This window comes from Alosa sapidissima, chromosome 22, assembly GCF_018492685.1.
Source record: "Alosa sapidissima isolate fAloSap1 chromosome 22, fAloSap1.pri, whole genome shotgun sequence".
In the NCBI taxonomy this organism is placed as follows: domain Eukaryota; kingdom Metazoa; phylum Chordata; class Actinopteri; order Clupeiformes; family Clupeidae; genus Alosa; species Alosa sapidissima.
Window position 1 is genome coordinate 22,824,450 of NC_055978.1, and position 16,851 is coordinate 22,841,300.

At 45.0% G+C, this 16,851-nt stretch overlaps 1 protein-coding gene across 3 annotated transcripts in view; it reads left to right on the forward strand.

Annotated features, from left to right (window-relative positions):
• The window catches only part of plekha5 (pleckstrin homology domain containing, family A member 5), a 119,089-nt gene that overhangs the window by 59,516 nt on the left and 42,722 nt on the right, over window positions 1-16,851 (forward strand). For 2 of the 3 annotated variants that reach the window (XM_042079236.1, XM_042079237.1), the window contains exon 4: window positions 14,979-15,062. In XM_042079236.1, the coding sequence (XP_041935170.1) occupies window positions 14,979-15,062 (84 nt within the window). Of the gene's footprint in view, window positions 1-14,978; window positions 15,063-16,851 lie in introns of those variants that run through there. The other variant, XR_006026506.1, reaches the window with a different exon arrangement.

The following is a 16,851-nucleotide window of genomic DNA, read 5'->3' on the forward strand; positions in this document are numbered from 1 at the left end:
CACCATTGGGATAAATGCAGAGACCAAATGTCCCTCACGGGATCAAAAGAGTATATATACCTATACTTATACTTATTAACCATCAGGGCCAGCTCTCTCTTATACGTCTCTCCAACAACAACTGTTTCACATCACATTGTGCTTGATCACCGCATCACACAACATGGCCTCACCTTCCAGGTGAACTGACACAGTATATTTGAGAAATGTTGGTTTTCTCGCATACGCTGCTTAGCCACAAGTGCCCAAGGGGTGTAAGATGACTGTGGATGCTCTCAGCCAACATCAGTGCACATTCTCCTCTTTTCTTCCCTCTCAAGCTCTGATACTCTCGTTTAGATAGTATTATTTGAAGAGCACAATCAAATATTAATGTGTAATTTTGTTTGGTCCTGAGGGGCAGCATAGCACTGTTGTTGTTGTTATTTTTCTATGTTGAAAAGGGATTTGCCAGACAGGGAAAGAGAGGGAGACAGAAAAAGTGTGAGAGAGAAAGAGAGTGAGAGAGAGAGTGAGGGAAAGAGATGAATTATTCAAAGGAGAGAGGGGAAAAGGAGTGAGCAGTCTTGGGGAACTCTTGTCTGTCACAGAGCTAAACTCTGAATATGAATGGCAGATACAATGCTGTCGGATGGCCCAGCGTTTTCCATTTCTGTGTCTGCTGCCACTTTAGCTAAGGGGATTCATGTTTCAGTCAATTCTATTCATGTGCTTTACTTTTCCTTCCATCCCTAGACTCTGTTGAGCTCTCGGTGGCACGAATTTGTTGAAAAAGTCTCTGGTTTGTGTTGTGTTCAAGTGTATACCTGTGTGCATTGTTTTTTTTATATAATAATTTTCAAACCTGTTGCTGGCAGAGCAACTCTGGCTATGACTTAGTCACCAATGCAGGTCCTCCTTCTCTAGCTCTCTCTCTCTTTAGCTCTTTCTCTCTCTCTCTTTCCCTCTCTCTCTCTCTTTGTCTTTCTCTCTCTCTCTCTCTCTCTCCCCCTGTCCACTCTCCCCATGGGTCCGAGGCTCTGTACCATTTATATGCAGCGGCATGACAACGCTGGCGTCTGTGTCGGCTGCCAAAAGGCCACGGTGTTTGAGTCAGTGACATTTAGCGCTAATGACAATGAGGCTTGGTGCACATCGATGCACACTCTCTCTCTCTCACTCTCTCTCTCTCTCACTCGCTCTCTCACACACACTTTCACACACACACACACACTCACACACACGCACAATTCGTCTTCCTTTTTGTCTGAATCCCTGTTATCTACCTCATTGGTTGCTGTCTTCTCCATTATACACCTTCACGTTTTTCTTATTTTTTCCTTTTGTTCATTACAGACAAACTCTCTATTTTCTCTTTGTTTCTCTTTCTTACACACACACACACACACACACACACACACACACACACACACACACACTCACAGTCTGTTATAGAACATGACCTGACACCTGTTACCTTGGCAACACTAGCATGTAGTAAAGTTTTTGCTTGTGACTCATAACAGTGGCCGGAGCAAAGCGCCCCAAGCCTTGCACTTTCGCACGCAGTAAACAAACCAGAGTGATGTGGACAGATCTGGAACACTCTGTCCTGGCCCAGCAATCCTGTTCCATGCCGCCAATCACCCAATAATAATTGTGTTTGTCTGCGTGGGGCTTCATTAGTCCGGTCTTAAATGTAGCTGACTAGCCCCCACGTGCCAGCACTCAAACAGTAAAGTCCTGATGTGGGGCGCCTGTCTAATTGTAACCTGGATGCTGGTGCCCAGTGTGTTGACCTCCCCATGTGGACATTAAAGCCTTAATATTATTATTCAACACAGGCTGTAAGATGTCTATCGTTACTTACAGGAAACCCTTTACGTTGTAATGCAATTCTTGTGCTAACAAAATGGTTGTGTGTACCTCTAATGGCAAGTAGTAGAGATACGTGCAGTGAACATCTCAGTATCACTTTATTTAGTTGTTCAGTTCTAACCCCCACAAAACTTTACAAGCAGATCAGACACTGTGTAACTGTGTCTCAGCAGTTTAACTACTAAAAAAAGCTTCCTGGCACAAAGACCCTGTTCCCCTTTTATTACTCTTTTAACATGGCGATGTCTATCCTAGATTGTGTGTTCAGGTCAGGTCAGACAAAGTTAAGTTAAGGAGGCCCAAAGGTACAGTTGCCACTGTGTCGACCAGTAATTACATTTATGCAGGTCATTGCCTTCATCATCTGAAGCCTGCAGTGCCTTGCACTAGTTCTGTGTCCTTGTCCAGAGTTTGCTGCAGATGCACCTCTCCAGAACTGGATATCTGACTGTAACAACCAAGCGACCTTGTTCTCAGAGTTTATTTTTATTGACCAGAGAGGTTGGCTAAAGTAGACCTTAAGTGATGTCATCCTGCTGTGGAGAAGTGGGGTCTGGGGAGAGTTGTCAGCGGAGCAGTGGCTGAGAGTTGGGCAGTGAGAGTCCAAAAGACCTAATGACATTCTGTCATGCTGTCAAAATCTGCTCAGTCGCTCACACACACACATGCTCACACACACACGCACACACACGCACACACACACACACACACGCACACGCACACGCACACGCACACACGCACGCACACACACACACACATAGATTCTTTGCCTCACACATACACTTTTTCATACATCACTGCTGCTCCCTCACACACAAGTCTTGCCAGGGCTAAGAGCTTCCCTTGGGATTCACTCTTATTCTGTGTTTGTGTGTGTGTGTGTGTGTGTGTGTGTGTGTGTGTGTGTGTTTGTGTGTGTTTGTGTGTTTGTGTGTGTGTGTTTGTGTGTGTTTGTGTGTGTGTTTGTGTGTGTGTGTGTGTGTGTGTGTGTGTGTGTGTGTGTGTGCGTGTGTGTATGGGTATTTATGTGTGTTTCGCATTTCCATTTGCATGTGAGTGGGTGCATGTTCCCCCCAGTCCCATAGCAGCAGATGGCTGTGCATAAAAAGGCTCCCATGCCAAAGAGTTAATCATTTTTTTTCTGACTAACGGAAATAATGTTACAGTATCTCGTGAAGCCAGATTTGTGTCTGTAGTGCCAGATATAATCACTCAATCTGTTAAATTAATTAAAGTATTCATTTGTTTAAGTTATGTAAACTACAAACCTCGATGAGAGACCTCTGGGTGAGGATGGTGCAGTGTAGAGGCTAGAGCCTGATTTATTATTGCAACAGTGGATTGCGTGGGTGAAATAGTAACTTTCCAGAAACAGGAAAAATGATAGAGAGAGAGAGAAAGAAAGAGAGAGAGAGCATGTCTTGGCAGGACTCCAGCAACTCCATCAGCACACACCTTGAGTAAGAAAGATAGAGCGAAAGAAAGAGAGATACAACTGTAGCTAATGAAAAGAAAAAGATAGATAAATCGCCCCTCTTGACCTGTGTGTTGACTTCCCATATTAAAGATGACCATTCGCGCTCCGTGGCACCTCGAGGAAGCCACCTTGTCGTAGGTGCCACTCCACCCTGCCTTCTGTCAATACAAATGTGTGAACTGCTGTATTCTACTGTATGAACGGATGACTCAGAGAGCCCTAGCTGCACTAAAAAACGCCTCTGTGTTTAACGGGAACTGGGCCTCAAGCTCTTCCTTGACCCCGCCGGCTCCCTCATCCATCTCGGACATAATGGGCCATGCGCATCGGTGCATTGGCGATCCTCTAATGATGTGCCGAAGATACTAATCCGAGTGTTGTATCGATCACATTAAGCAGAGACTCCAGCCCTAAAAGTGAACTTGACAAGGTGAGGCGTTGACATTGCATTAATCATAATGGTGAGCATGCAGGTGTTGCACGGGAGGCTCGATACTGCAGTCATGTGTGTGTGTGTGCTCATGGACGAGAGACTAGCTAAGCTCTGTTGAGCTTCCTTTCCCCCGATTGCATGCTCGTCCCCGTTCTCGTTTCTCATCATATCCGATTTCTCGAGGACAGCTGGCAAGTCGACCCACCACGTCCCTTGAAGGCAGAGGCTTTGATATTGTTGCTTGTTCCTGGATTTAGCCCCACGCATTAGTGCTATTGTGTGTCAGAAATATAACCAGGCCACAGTGTTACTTTGCCAGAGTGCACGTGGACATACACGCTTTTTGCAGTCACTCACTGTCATATGATTTCCTACTCTTTCCTCCTGTTCATCATATGCCGATATGACAAGGGGACGTACCGGGCTTTTCAAATTTGACTGTTCCCTTCCCTTCCTGTAATGGCCATAGTAAAGAAATGGTTATCTAACATTGGGCAAATTAGAAAAGCATATTGTTATTATGCTGCCTCCCCTGTTAGCAATCTAGCAATGCATGTAGAAAGATGCCTAAAGATGTACGCCAATCACAGTGAAGCAAATTATGCATGTCAAATTTTATATCAGAGTAAAAGCTCAGCTGCAAAATCAGCTTTTTCTTTCCTAGAGGGATCTCAGAGCATGCTAGAATATTGTAAGAGAAATGAGCCAAGACAAAAAAAACCTTGCAGGCTTTAGAAAAGCATCTCAGGGAAGGTTATAGAATAATTGAAAGGTGTATGGCATGGCTCCTTTAAACCTAACTCGATACCACATGCCTATCTTTATTTAAGCACCATAGTATTGTTGTGCAACACTTATAATATATACACACACACATTTAAACGTCCTACACTGCCAAAGGGATTTGGTAGGTATCACAAATGATGTTGTGAAGTATGTAATGGAATGGGGGAGGCTAGGTTTTGCTATTGAAAATGTTCCCTGGTTTTCAAAGTGCTCAATAAAGCCGTCTCTTCCTCTCTAAAGCCACAGAGGTCCTTCTATGTAGACAGGAGGCCTCCCTTTCTCAGTGTGTACTACCTTCCCTTCAACAGCAAGGCCAGTTAATCTGGGAAAAGCTGATTAATTTCTCAATAGCCATTGTCTCTTCCTTTTCAAATGGTTGGGATTTGCCTGTGAACCTCAGAAGCAGTGCTCTCAGGGACCCTGTCCTTGAAATCATATAGCGTATATTTGACCAGTGAATCCCTTTTGACTAAATTAAATTCAAATTATTATTGACTTGTTTCTGTATTTCTGTTCGAATCCACTGCTGTCCGATACACTCCATGTATCGACCGCTTTCCTGCTATGACTCAGTAGGATATTAATTTACATTTCAGTTATCTGAAAGCCATCCTGTTGCCTTTTAAATTTCTTAATTTCTTCATTCTTAAATCACTGAGAACGTTTTCTCGTCTGACTTGGCACTGCATCCCTCGAACACTCTCAGAGTGTCGTTTCAAGAACATTACATAGCGTTATTGTCAGTAGAATGAGTGTAGAATGTTGCCAGCTGTTCCTTTTGCTTTATTTCTGCAGAAAGATCCTTACTGCATGAGAAAGTCCTGAGCACCATCAACTTCATTGGATATCATTCCCTCCTTGGGGAAATGCAAGCCGTTATGTCTGCAGTTTTCCCACAAAGTTACATTTGCTGTCAAACATTAAAGCCTAATGATCACTCATTTGCGTGTTGCTTATGACTTGAGTAAAATTAGTAGAATTAGTCTGTGCTTTCATAGCATAGCTTTGAATAAGTTGTTCAACAGATGTGGAAAGCAGGCTTGTTTATGGTTCTTTATGTGTATTTAATGTAGTTTCTTGTGTGTTGTACAATATTAACAGGCTTTGGTAGTTGTTGTTTCAATAATGCTTTTCCATGTCTTGTTACTTTGTCAACACAATAATTTTATCTTCAGTGCAGTTTTAACCCTCACATCGCTGCATTTCTTGGAAAGGTAGGATGACTACATTATAGCTGATTGGTCCCAGATGTCTCTGTCACCAAATTGACAAGAATTTTGCATCTGGGATTTGGCAGCAGATGAAGGGGTTTTCAATCAAGCAGAGAAAATGACTAACCTTCTTTACAACTTCCATTTTCTCCCCTCTGCAAGTTTTGCATAATAAAGAAAAGAATCACTCATTCATATAGCCATTTAGTCATACAATTTGTGATAATGTTCATCTGTTCCCAAAGACCTTTGATGCGTTATGTTCAGAATATTGTATAACATAAAGAGTCTATTAACCACTATTCTGGTACTCTAGTACTACAGTAGGTATTCATTATTGGTGGACCTTTGACAGGTGACAGGTGATATAACATTCACTGATGATGTTTCCACTCAGCCTGTACTGTTGCTTAAGGTGTTTATGATCCACCAAAGGGCACAAATAGCCTGCTGAATTAGAATGGTGCTGTGAGGATTCAAAGGTGGATAATTGCAGATGGCTTCAGTATATTAGCGGTGCATAATTGTCTTTACCCTGTGGTGCCCGTGCTCTTTTCCAAAAGTATTTGAATGGAAAGGGCATATTGGTCATGCCCAGAATCACAATTTGTTATGAGAATGGTCCCGAGACCTGCTGCGTCTACCTCTGTCTGCATGGTAGCAGATGGGGGGAAAAAGAGGTTCCAGACTCTCCAATCCCATATTTTATATCAGTCCTGCAATGTTTGGAGTAAGCTTTTAAAAGTTGCAGTTACTCCCCTGTTTTGTTTGTCAGTAGTCCTGTCACATCAATTTGTCTGGATGTACTACCCTTAAATTGAGAGTTTATTACCTGACCATATGGTGCCAATTCCAAGAGACAAGCAATTTGTTCCTTGGGCTATTACTCTGCCCATTTTGGCAGTATTGCTGTGTCCCAGCCCTGCCAAAGGCTGTTTAAGACTATGAACTGATAAAAGAATCTGCTTTTGGAAGACGTACATGTACAAATGTCTTCATTTCCTGTAGTTACTGTTCTTAGATTTCACAGCAGCTTCCCCCTCCACAGACGACGTGCTCTTGCATTTAAAAAGCTAACTATTCTCCATTGCCCTCATCATTTATCGCTTTGGAAAAAAAGATCCTCTAATTGATCCCTTCACATTGGCGGCATGACGCTTACTCAGGACTGTTTCATCCTCTGTTAAACTCATTAGACTCCGAATGACACTTGCTCATTAGAATCATTTGCCAGCTTTTTTCTTCTCAGGAAAGTTGTCGTCGTGGTCTGTGCAGCCTTCATGGGAGCAGAGCACAAATCTGTTGAGGTTTACTCTTGTGACTGTGTACCATTTTGTCACCCTTGGGTATGAATGGAAACCCCACTTACAAAGAAAAACTAGCCTCCCTAGCCTCCCAATTCACACCCAACTACAGTCTTGCAGTCTCAGTCTCGCCACCTGAAGTAGCTTAGGTTTTCTACCAGCACAGTAACAACTAACAGCATCACTCTGCATTCATAACACCACATTGGAAAGAGGAGAGATGCAGAGCAAGTGTGGTCTTCGTCCAACGCAGAAGCCCCATCTCTTTTGGGTGTTGGCCTGAGAGCCAAGAGACTGGCCCTTATCTGTGCCAGCCACGAGCGACTGGAGTAGGGACCGATGGGCAGCTGGTGGCACCTGCTCTGCCGTCTCCATGGCGATTCACTTCTGAAGCAGCTTGGTGGCCATGGCGGCCATGGCGGCCATGGCTCTCTTGTGTTTGTTCCATTTGGGCACAAATGAGTTTCTCTTTGCCCCTCGCTGGCTTGTCGTCCTTTTCAACATGAAAATCAAACGGCTTCTCTGGAGGATGCTCTGTTCGGCCTGTTGTTGACTCGTCTACTCACACAGAGAGCACCAGCCATCTGCTGTGGTTACCAGTAGCAATGCAAAGCAGCATTCTGCAAGCAAGTCTGTTTGTGGGGATGAAATGGTATAAACTACATAATTGAGTTGACTGAAAAGATTTTAAGAAACTTCTCATTTGCCTGGGAGTGTAAATTGGTCATTACAGCAGTAATTATAGGAGCTATTAATGAATAGACAGATTGTTATCGTATCTAAAACATAATTGAAACTGAAAACATTTTGATTGATTTGAGCATGTTTTTTAATCAATGGAGAATGATGTCATTAGTTTAGTCCAGTTGTAGGCCTTTCAAGAAGTGTGAGAACCATGCATTCCTCCCTCTCTAACATGCTTAAAGAATGTACAATCAGTGATAGCCAGAATTAAGCTACTATGAAAGGAATTACTTTTGGATTGGGAAAGCCGAGGAGAGATTTATCCTTTAGTCCGCTTCTTAACTCCCGAAAAGAGGCTTGAGTAGATTTGACACAGGCAGCTTATATGGGTTCACGCTCCGTTCGAGCCGTTCGTGCCGCAGCAGATGAGCCCGTCCCAGGTCCGGGGATCGCTCACATGCCCACACCTGTTACTGCACTCGCTCTTGGTCTTTCAAGCTCTCGTTTGGGAACTACAAGTCATGTTCATGTCCATAACACTTGTGGAACACTTTTTTCCATTTTAATCCTTTGTCCTTTGAACATCAAGGAAACAGATTTTAGTAGTTGTAGTAGTTGTTGGACAGTCACTAACTCGCTCTCATTTACAGTACTCTCTCTATGAGGTCAGTTGGTGAGTTGTTCTTTTTGATCACTCTGAAGGGAGGTGTCCAGATAGGGGGCTGAAGGCAGAGGGCTTCATTCACCGCATCGTTGAGCCAAATCAGGAGCGTCTGACTCATGCAGCCCAGTGATTCATTTGACCAGTGCCGGCTCATTAGCCTTAAAAACGTCCGCAAGCGGCACAGAATTAAAAAGACATAAAATAACATTTAGCGGAGGGGAGGGTTGGCTGAAAATGGTGCCATTATTGGACGTTTGTAGGGCATTTATCGCCTGTTCGTGGGTCCCCGCAGGAAGCAATCCAAATGGTAATAATCAGGTAGACGTGTAATGAAGTCTGTCTCTCAAGCCCTTGCGTGCCCTCTTAAGGCAAGGTGTCCTCTCCCTGGAGCCATTTCTCTCTGCATGCAGCATGTCCTTAAACAGCAGAGGTGACGACTGTTGAGAGAATGTGATAGTGTGTGTGTGTGTGAGAGAGAGAGAGAGAGAATGAGACAGCAACAGCTGGAGGGGATGTCTTTTATGAGCATTTGTGATCAGTTTGACACTCTGAGAATTTAAAATGTGTGTGTTTGCAGTGTGTGTCTTTGTGTGTGGCTAAGTCAATGTATCGTGGATAAGCTTGACAGCTCTTCCTGCACATGGCATTGGTTCACGTGGATGAGAAACATCCCCACCATACATCTCCACTTTATCTCTGTGTGCGACAGAACACACTGTCCAATATCTATCACGTGCCAGATACCATCTGAGGCACCTTGCTTTTGAACTCACTGACACTAGGTGCAGCACTCCCACTCTCCCTCTCTCCACCCCTGCGTCCAGTCCAGTCCCCATATCTCTTGCGAGGCGGCGTAGGATCTCTGGCTGGCCATAATAATGCTGCGTCCTCTCTGGCCGCCACCTCAGTGGCCTTCTGAATGCCAGTGCAGCACAGGGCGCAGCGGCCGCATGGCCTTTTCCGAAAGGTTAGCACTGATGCCAGCAGGTGCAGGTTGAATGGATGGGAGGTGGCCTGCCATTGTTGTCCCCCTATTAGCTGTCACTGAGGGAGCATGACTGCTTGACTGTAGCTGACTGAATTGTTTTTTTCTCCCTTTCTTTTTTTTTTTTTGTCTGTCATTATTGTTGTTAACAAGTGTGCTTTTATAGAATAGACTTAAATATAGTCCCATTATCACATCAGTTGGCTTTTGGTTGGACGTTTGAAAGCGGAGGCGTCAAGCTGTTGAGGCGCGTTGGCTTTTAAAGCTAATTTCATTGTTTGGGGGTTGCTTGAATTGTTCCAACAACCGCAATGGAGAGAGAAAAAAGAATCCAACAGGGTAATTCTTACTTGCAGGAATGAGATAAATACTTGATAACCATGTTTTGCTTGTCTAACCCCATGATTTTCTTTTCATTTTGATCCTCGAGAGATTCTTTTCGCTGCAGGTGATGGAGTTAGATGTTAGCTGTTTTTGCAACAATTTAAAGAAAACTTCAGAATACATGCCTGCTATGTGTAACCTCTTTTATGCCCCCTACTGTCCTCCCCTTCCACCACACAGCCTGGGGCAATCTCTTGACAAATTGTTTGTAACAAATTAGTGTGTTTTGCCATCTTAATTTGTTTGTGTTGTCGGTTTACCATCACAAAACAAAGGGAATGACTAGTGGCATTTAGATTTTTTTTATCAACCAATTCCTCCTGCTGTGTTATCATCAGACATATCCTTAACTAGGAGGGATGCCGGCAAAATCCACACTAAAATGAGTCAAGAAGCACCCCCCCCCCCCCCCCCCCCCCCCCCCCAAAAAAAATAAAAATATTTAATGAACATAAAACGAGAGAAACTTTCTCGAAGAGTAGAAACGCAACCCGTTCTGACTGTCTGACTGACTATCACAGTCCTGGAGCAGAGCTCCTCATTCCCAAAGCCCTCTTTAATTTCAAGCCTGCCACACTGATGGGCTTCCATTAGGCCATTTGGATTTGGGGACTCATCATCAAAATGTTTTTCTTCTGTTCTCAGTCTAAATTACCCTGGGAGATGTTTGCTCGTTCTCAGTGTCAGTGACCGTAGTGCAGCTCAGCAAAAAAGTAACTTGACTTTTTTTTTGGTGAAAGACCTGCCAGTTTATCACGACATGGCGGTAATTAACTCCTCTATATTTGTCAGACTCTCTGCAGTTGACTTAAGTTATGAGCTTTGGGGCTATTAAGCAGCTGCCAGTATAATTACTATGAAAGCTAATCCATAGTTGTCTCCTCACCTTATTATCCAGGCCAGACGAGTTTACAGCTGTCAGTCATTCTATGGAACTAATACAGACTCATTATAGACAAGACCCAGATGGAAGTCCACAATTTTCCTCTTCCTGCATAATTATGTATTTGAGTGTCTGAGTGGATACTCAGATGTGGCATCTGAATCTGCCCATTAGATCAGCTCCTTCTGTTGTGACAGTACTTTTAATGTTAGTCTACTCAAGGTGATGAGGTTTCTCAGAGAGTTTCTCTCTGATAGCCTGAGTGTGTTGGCCTGCTGTCATGTCAGGTGCGGACCCTCGTGCTCGCTCAAGTGGCACGCGGCTTCTTGCCAGACTGCAAGGGGCTGTGTCTTGACGGAGAGCGTTGATCCGAGGCTTAAATCTTCCAAATTGTCTTTAATGAACGAGCCTTGTCATGAGACTATGATGATGGAAGCAGTTGCCGTTCAGCTACCCCATGGGCCATTTTCCTGATTTATTGCCTTTTCTATGAACATGCTGAAGTTACACCACATCAAATGATAGGTGATTTCCTCCTTTTCCCTCCTACTGCCACCAACTGTAGTTTGATATGGCAGCCATTCCCTTAAAGCTCAAGCTCTCTTGAAAATTCAGTCACCCCTCTCCTTGATCATGGCTATTATTCACTTTCCGTCCGTGCCCCTAGGAAGACGTATTCCACCCCGAGTTGGCTCATGAAACAGTACATTTCACCTCCTTTTTGAGTGCTCTGTTCGTCATCTCCATAATTCTCGCTTTCTTTTTCATATCCATAATTCTTTCATTTTCTCAGAGACGCTTTAGTCAGAGCTTGGGGAGACCGATCCAGGGCCTCCATGCTGCTTCAGTAGGACACCGGGCCAATCTCCAGGAAAACCTCGTAACTCAAAATGTCGCCTGTCATGTTTTCCCCACCAGTTTTTGAGCTGTGATGGGTCGTGACAGCCGTGGAGGATGGTTAATAATGCAGCCGAGCTGTCGCTCCCGGGAACTCTGGGCTGGAATATTTCCAATGAAGGACCGTAGCGCTGGACCCATCCCACGCACAGAGATGCATCACTGGGCAAAGTGAACAGCTGGACCTCTCTGGACCTCCACACGACACATCTGCCTCCTAAGCTCAGAGGAGGCTCAAAAACAACCTTTGCCCAGGTGCATTTTGGGTAGCACCAAGCAGTTTATTGAGGCATAAACAGACCCTGCAGCGTCAGTGCATGCCAGTGGTGTGTGAGAGAATTCAGTGCTATTTTAGTGTGTGACCGGACTCAGTCAGGCATGGTGCCCCAGCGAACCTCCTCGAGGACTAACTTTGTGCGCGGCAGAGAGCTCGCTGTGACGACAGGTTATCACAAGATTCCAGCGCACGTTGCTCACATGGCTCTGCTTACACTGCTCCTGTTGTTTCCCCAACGTTTGTTTATTCATTCATTTATTTATTTATTTATTTATTTATTTATTTATTTATTTATTTATTTATTTATTATTTCCCAAGACCCTGTGGATGAAGAGCAGAAGCCACATGTGTCTTAGCGATTCCCAAGGGCGGTATTTAATGCCACCTTTATGAGTCATATAAAGGCTAATCCATCAGATTATGCCGTCCCCCCCTCTCTGTGGCCCCTTTCCTATGACACCCGAAAGTCTGTAGTGATTCATCGCTCCAAATACACCTTGGACGAGATCCTTGAGTCGTATCTTACCTTGATGTCTGAATCCATTCATTTAAAGGGCCCATAAAGGCTGCAGACGATTCGATATTGATTTATGGCTGGGAGAGGTATGTGCGCCTGATGGATGTGGTAAGGTCACAGTCCTAATATAAGCAGTAGAGGCCCACCACACTCTGTGGTTCATATGGTAGCATGTCGGCCCCTGTCGAGAGGGAACGTGCATTCTCGCCATATTAGATGATGTTCCTCTAGTCATTGGATTTCCAGCTGTCATGTGTATGTGTACACGTGCACTAAATGTGTGTCTGTGTGTATGCATGCGTGTCTGTGTGTGTATGTTTCTGGAGTAACGTAATGCACAGTTACCATATGGGTGTCTGCCAGACTTGGCATGTCCACTTCACATTATACTGATTGCATACAGTGTACATTTGAATGCATACATACATTTGAATGCACTGACCAGAACAGTCAATGCTTTTATACGTTTTACTGTACTGTTATTGAGTTTATTCAGTTGCTGCGCCATTCTGGTAGCTCACAATGTGACTCCCTGGGTGATAAGTTGTTGTGGCTGCTTCTGTGCGGTGAATACAATTAGCGCAGACAACAAGAGGATAGGCAGCGTGCCGCTGAAATCCACTTAATCCCTCTTGTACTCCCCTGCCTAATTCCAGCACTTCCCAGCACCTACAGGCAACGATTGCCTTCGCTTATATGTGCAAAGCCGTAATTGGGGGGGACGTGTAATTTATTGGCTGCGATAATCCTGAATATGCCGTGCAGCTCGCAGGGATGCCGTTGGAATGTGTTCCTGTTGCTGGAGTCTAGAAATAATGGCATGCTCCTCCAGGGGTAAATTTGAGTCACAGCATTACTGCATGATGGCCATTTGTTCATACGTTTATCTCGTGATGCCGCACGTCCAGAGTTGTTTTTCAGGCTTGTGTACGGTTGTCTTTCCCTGCTGTTAATGGAAACGGTGAAGGGTGCTTGACGTTTATGGGGCGCTTCGTGTTGCTTGCTGACTGAATGCAATTCCTCTGCTGTGGCGGCTGCCATTGTGCGTGTCAGGGTGCTGTGGAAGAGGGCTCAAATGTCTGCACTCAACAAAACAGCCGCGGTGTTGACAAATAAACAAGCTGCAAGGGGCCTCCAAGTGCAGGACTTCAGATGAAGGAGGGCAGTGCAAGCAGAGAGGCTCTCCTCTCCTCTCTCTACCACCCTTATCTTTCCTCCCGTTCCCCCAATTCAACTCGTGCTTTTCTCTCTCAAACAAGAGCCTGCTTTTTAAGCACCTTTTTAAAAAAAGGCCAATCTGCTCTCTCCTACCCTCTGTGAAGACACGTTTGTCTTCTCCCAGCCAATGCCAGCTGTGTGTGCTTCTGCCAGTGCCACTGCCGCTGCTGTTACCGCCGCTGCAGTCGTTTTTATTTATAGCAAAAGTTTGCGAGAACGGAGCAGGAAGGGGAGGGTGTTAGGGGTGGCAATGGTGGGTGTGTGTGTGTGTGTGTGCGGAGAGCGAGTTAGAGTTGGAGTCTCAGGGCTCTTGTGATCAGAGCATATGACTTTGGAGCCAGCAGCCCCTTCAGCGACATCTCGGGAGCCTACTGAAGGGATCCAGGAAGGGAGAACGCTGTGTGTGTGTGTGTGTGTGTGTGTGTGTGTGTGTGCGTGCGAGAGAGAGAGAGAGAGAGAGAGAGAGAGAGAGTGGGGGAAGCAACCAAGTGAACGCTGGAGATCTGTGTAGGAGACAAAAGCATCAGCAGGAGAGAGACAGAGAGCCATGCTGAAGTTCAGCACCACCCACATCTCAAGGTGTGTAGCTTCCTGACTCAAGTACTTTTTTTTCTTGGCTGAAGTAGTGTTCAGCAGAGCTGGTATGAAAAATGCATCTGGGATTGCTGGCGGGGCCAATGTACATGTATTTTGCTCACCTGTGCTAACACCGTTCTGTGTAAATTATTGAGGCATTGCTCCTGCGTGGAAAGCAGAGGTTCAACTGATCCTAGCCAGCCTTTAAGTTGCAGATATGTGTTATGGCTTAAAGATGTAGTCGGAGATTCAGATTTGTTTTTGGCTTTGCGAAAGGTTGTTGACATGCTCTCAACAGCCAATCAAATGACACCTCTGCCTTCCGTGCTGCTGAAGCATAGGTGCTGATTGGCTGGGATTGTTTATGGCTCGGTCCGAGCTATACCGTTTGTGTCCCAGTTATAGATGCAGGACTGTGTACAAACACCACAAACACTGAGCAGACAGTGTACCAGCTATGTGTTGAATTCAACAGGAGATGCATGGGCTTAGACGCACATACTTTACCTTACAACATTAACATGTACAGTATGTCCATATCCATTTTCAAAGACCCTGTGCAATTGGCTGGCATCCATATATGACTGCCAAGATGATCTATGGGTGGCAGTGCAATCTAAAGCTAGTACAGTACATTCAAATGGTTTGGCAGTTGCGTGCCGTGTACCCTCTCAAATATCTTTGTGTATTATCCCAAATGTTGCCTGTGTGAATGTAATGATTGTGCTTTGTGTAATGACAGCCATGATGTGGTCTGTGAGGGAGGCTGTGTGACAGCTCTCGTCTTTACTGACTCTCTTGTGTGTCTCTCCATCTCTCCATCAGTCACAATGAGCGGAAGGTGACCTGCAAGCATCCTGTCTCTGGCATCCCTTCCCAAGACAACTGCATCTTTGTTGTCAACGAACAGTAAGTCACTTCATTCTTTACCCAGAATGCACCATGCTTTTGGAGATGTTTTGCAGGAAATTATACCAGCACGTGTTGCTTTGTCCAACACACACACACACACACACACACACACACACACACACACACACACACACACACACACACACACACACACACACACACACACACACATACACACACACACAGTGTTCCCAAACTCAAACTGATGATAACTGTCTCTTCATTTTCTAAAAGTGAGCCTTTTATAGGTTGTTAAGCTTTTAAAGGTGTGCCCACATTTTATGATTACTTGTTCTGGTGAGACACATCAGCAGATGCTGCATGCACCTCAGACAGCTTGCTAAGCAAACCAAACTGTTCGCACATTTCATTATGAAGAGTCTACACAATGAAAGCCAAGTTTGTCTTGCAGAAAATGTCATGTGAGAGGCATGAGGCATGCTGTGTGTGTGTGTGTGTGTGTGTGTGTGTGTGTGTGTGTGTGTGTGTGTGTGTGTGTTTAATATTTAATCGTTTCTATGATTGCACTTTTATGTAGTGTAGTCTTTGTTTAGTTTATTTAAATCTTTTGAATATTTTAGTCAAAACCAACTACATTCACATGTAATTAATATTCGTAGAATGAGTACGAACATAATTTATCACGAGATGAGAAACGTCAGAAATGTGTTGTGACAGATGCCATATTCTATGATAATGCAGTGTTACATCACTATTATCTGTAATTATCATTTAACAGCTCCCATAAATTTACATATCATCATGTCACATGCATCATGACAATTACTGATAGTGGTGATAAGGCTTTGTTATGTCTTTACTCAGTCATAAACATTTTGTTACTTGATTGTTAGCCCTATGATGGAGAAAAAGTTGAGAAAAAAACAAATGTATGAATATCCACTGTGTGTGTGTGTGTGTGTGTGTGTGTGTGTGTGTGTGTGTATGTGTGTGTGTGTGTGTGTGTGTGTGTGTGTGTGTGTGTGTGTTTGGATGAGTGAGTGAGCATTTGCCTGTCTATATGCTATGAGTGTGTGTGTAAGTGAAGCCAGGGCTGTTGTACACCCTACACACATAACACCCAATTAAGTGGGGCACACTTCAGTGGGCAAGCCGGTTCTCCGGAGGCCAGCCTCCGAGAGCTTTACTGAGCGGAGCGAAGCATCATTTGAGCCGGAGAGAGAGAGAGAGAGAGAGAGAGAGAGAGAGAGAGAGAGAGAGAGAGAGAGAGAGAGAGAGAGATACGCTCTCTCTCTCCTCTCCTCCCCTCATCAGAGCTCACCTTTCCTGCCACAGCTCCTCGGCCCCTGTGTGATAGATACGCCTTGTTGAGAAGTGACCAATCCATCCAGGGAAGGAGGGAAAAAAGACAAGTAGGGAGAGAATGAGAAACCCCCTGCACACTACACAATAACCCCCTGCACACTACACAATAACCCCCTGCACACTACAACCTGCCCCCCCCCCCCTGCACACTACAACCTGCCCCCCCCCCCAACCACCTGCACACTAAAACCTGCCCCCCCTGCACACTACAACCTGCCCCCCCCCCCCCCACCCACCCACCCTGCACTCTACTACCTGCCCCCCCCCCCCCCCAACCACCCTACCCACTCACAATAATACTCCTCGTGTCTGAAGACCAAGGCCCTGTCAGAGATGCCCAACCTGAACCGACAGCAGTTACTGTGATTACTGCCCCACTCCGCCCCCCTTCAAACGGTCCTTTAGCAAAGTCAACCCCCCCCCCCCCCCGCCACCCTTAGCCCAAACCCACTTCCTAGAG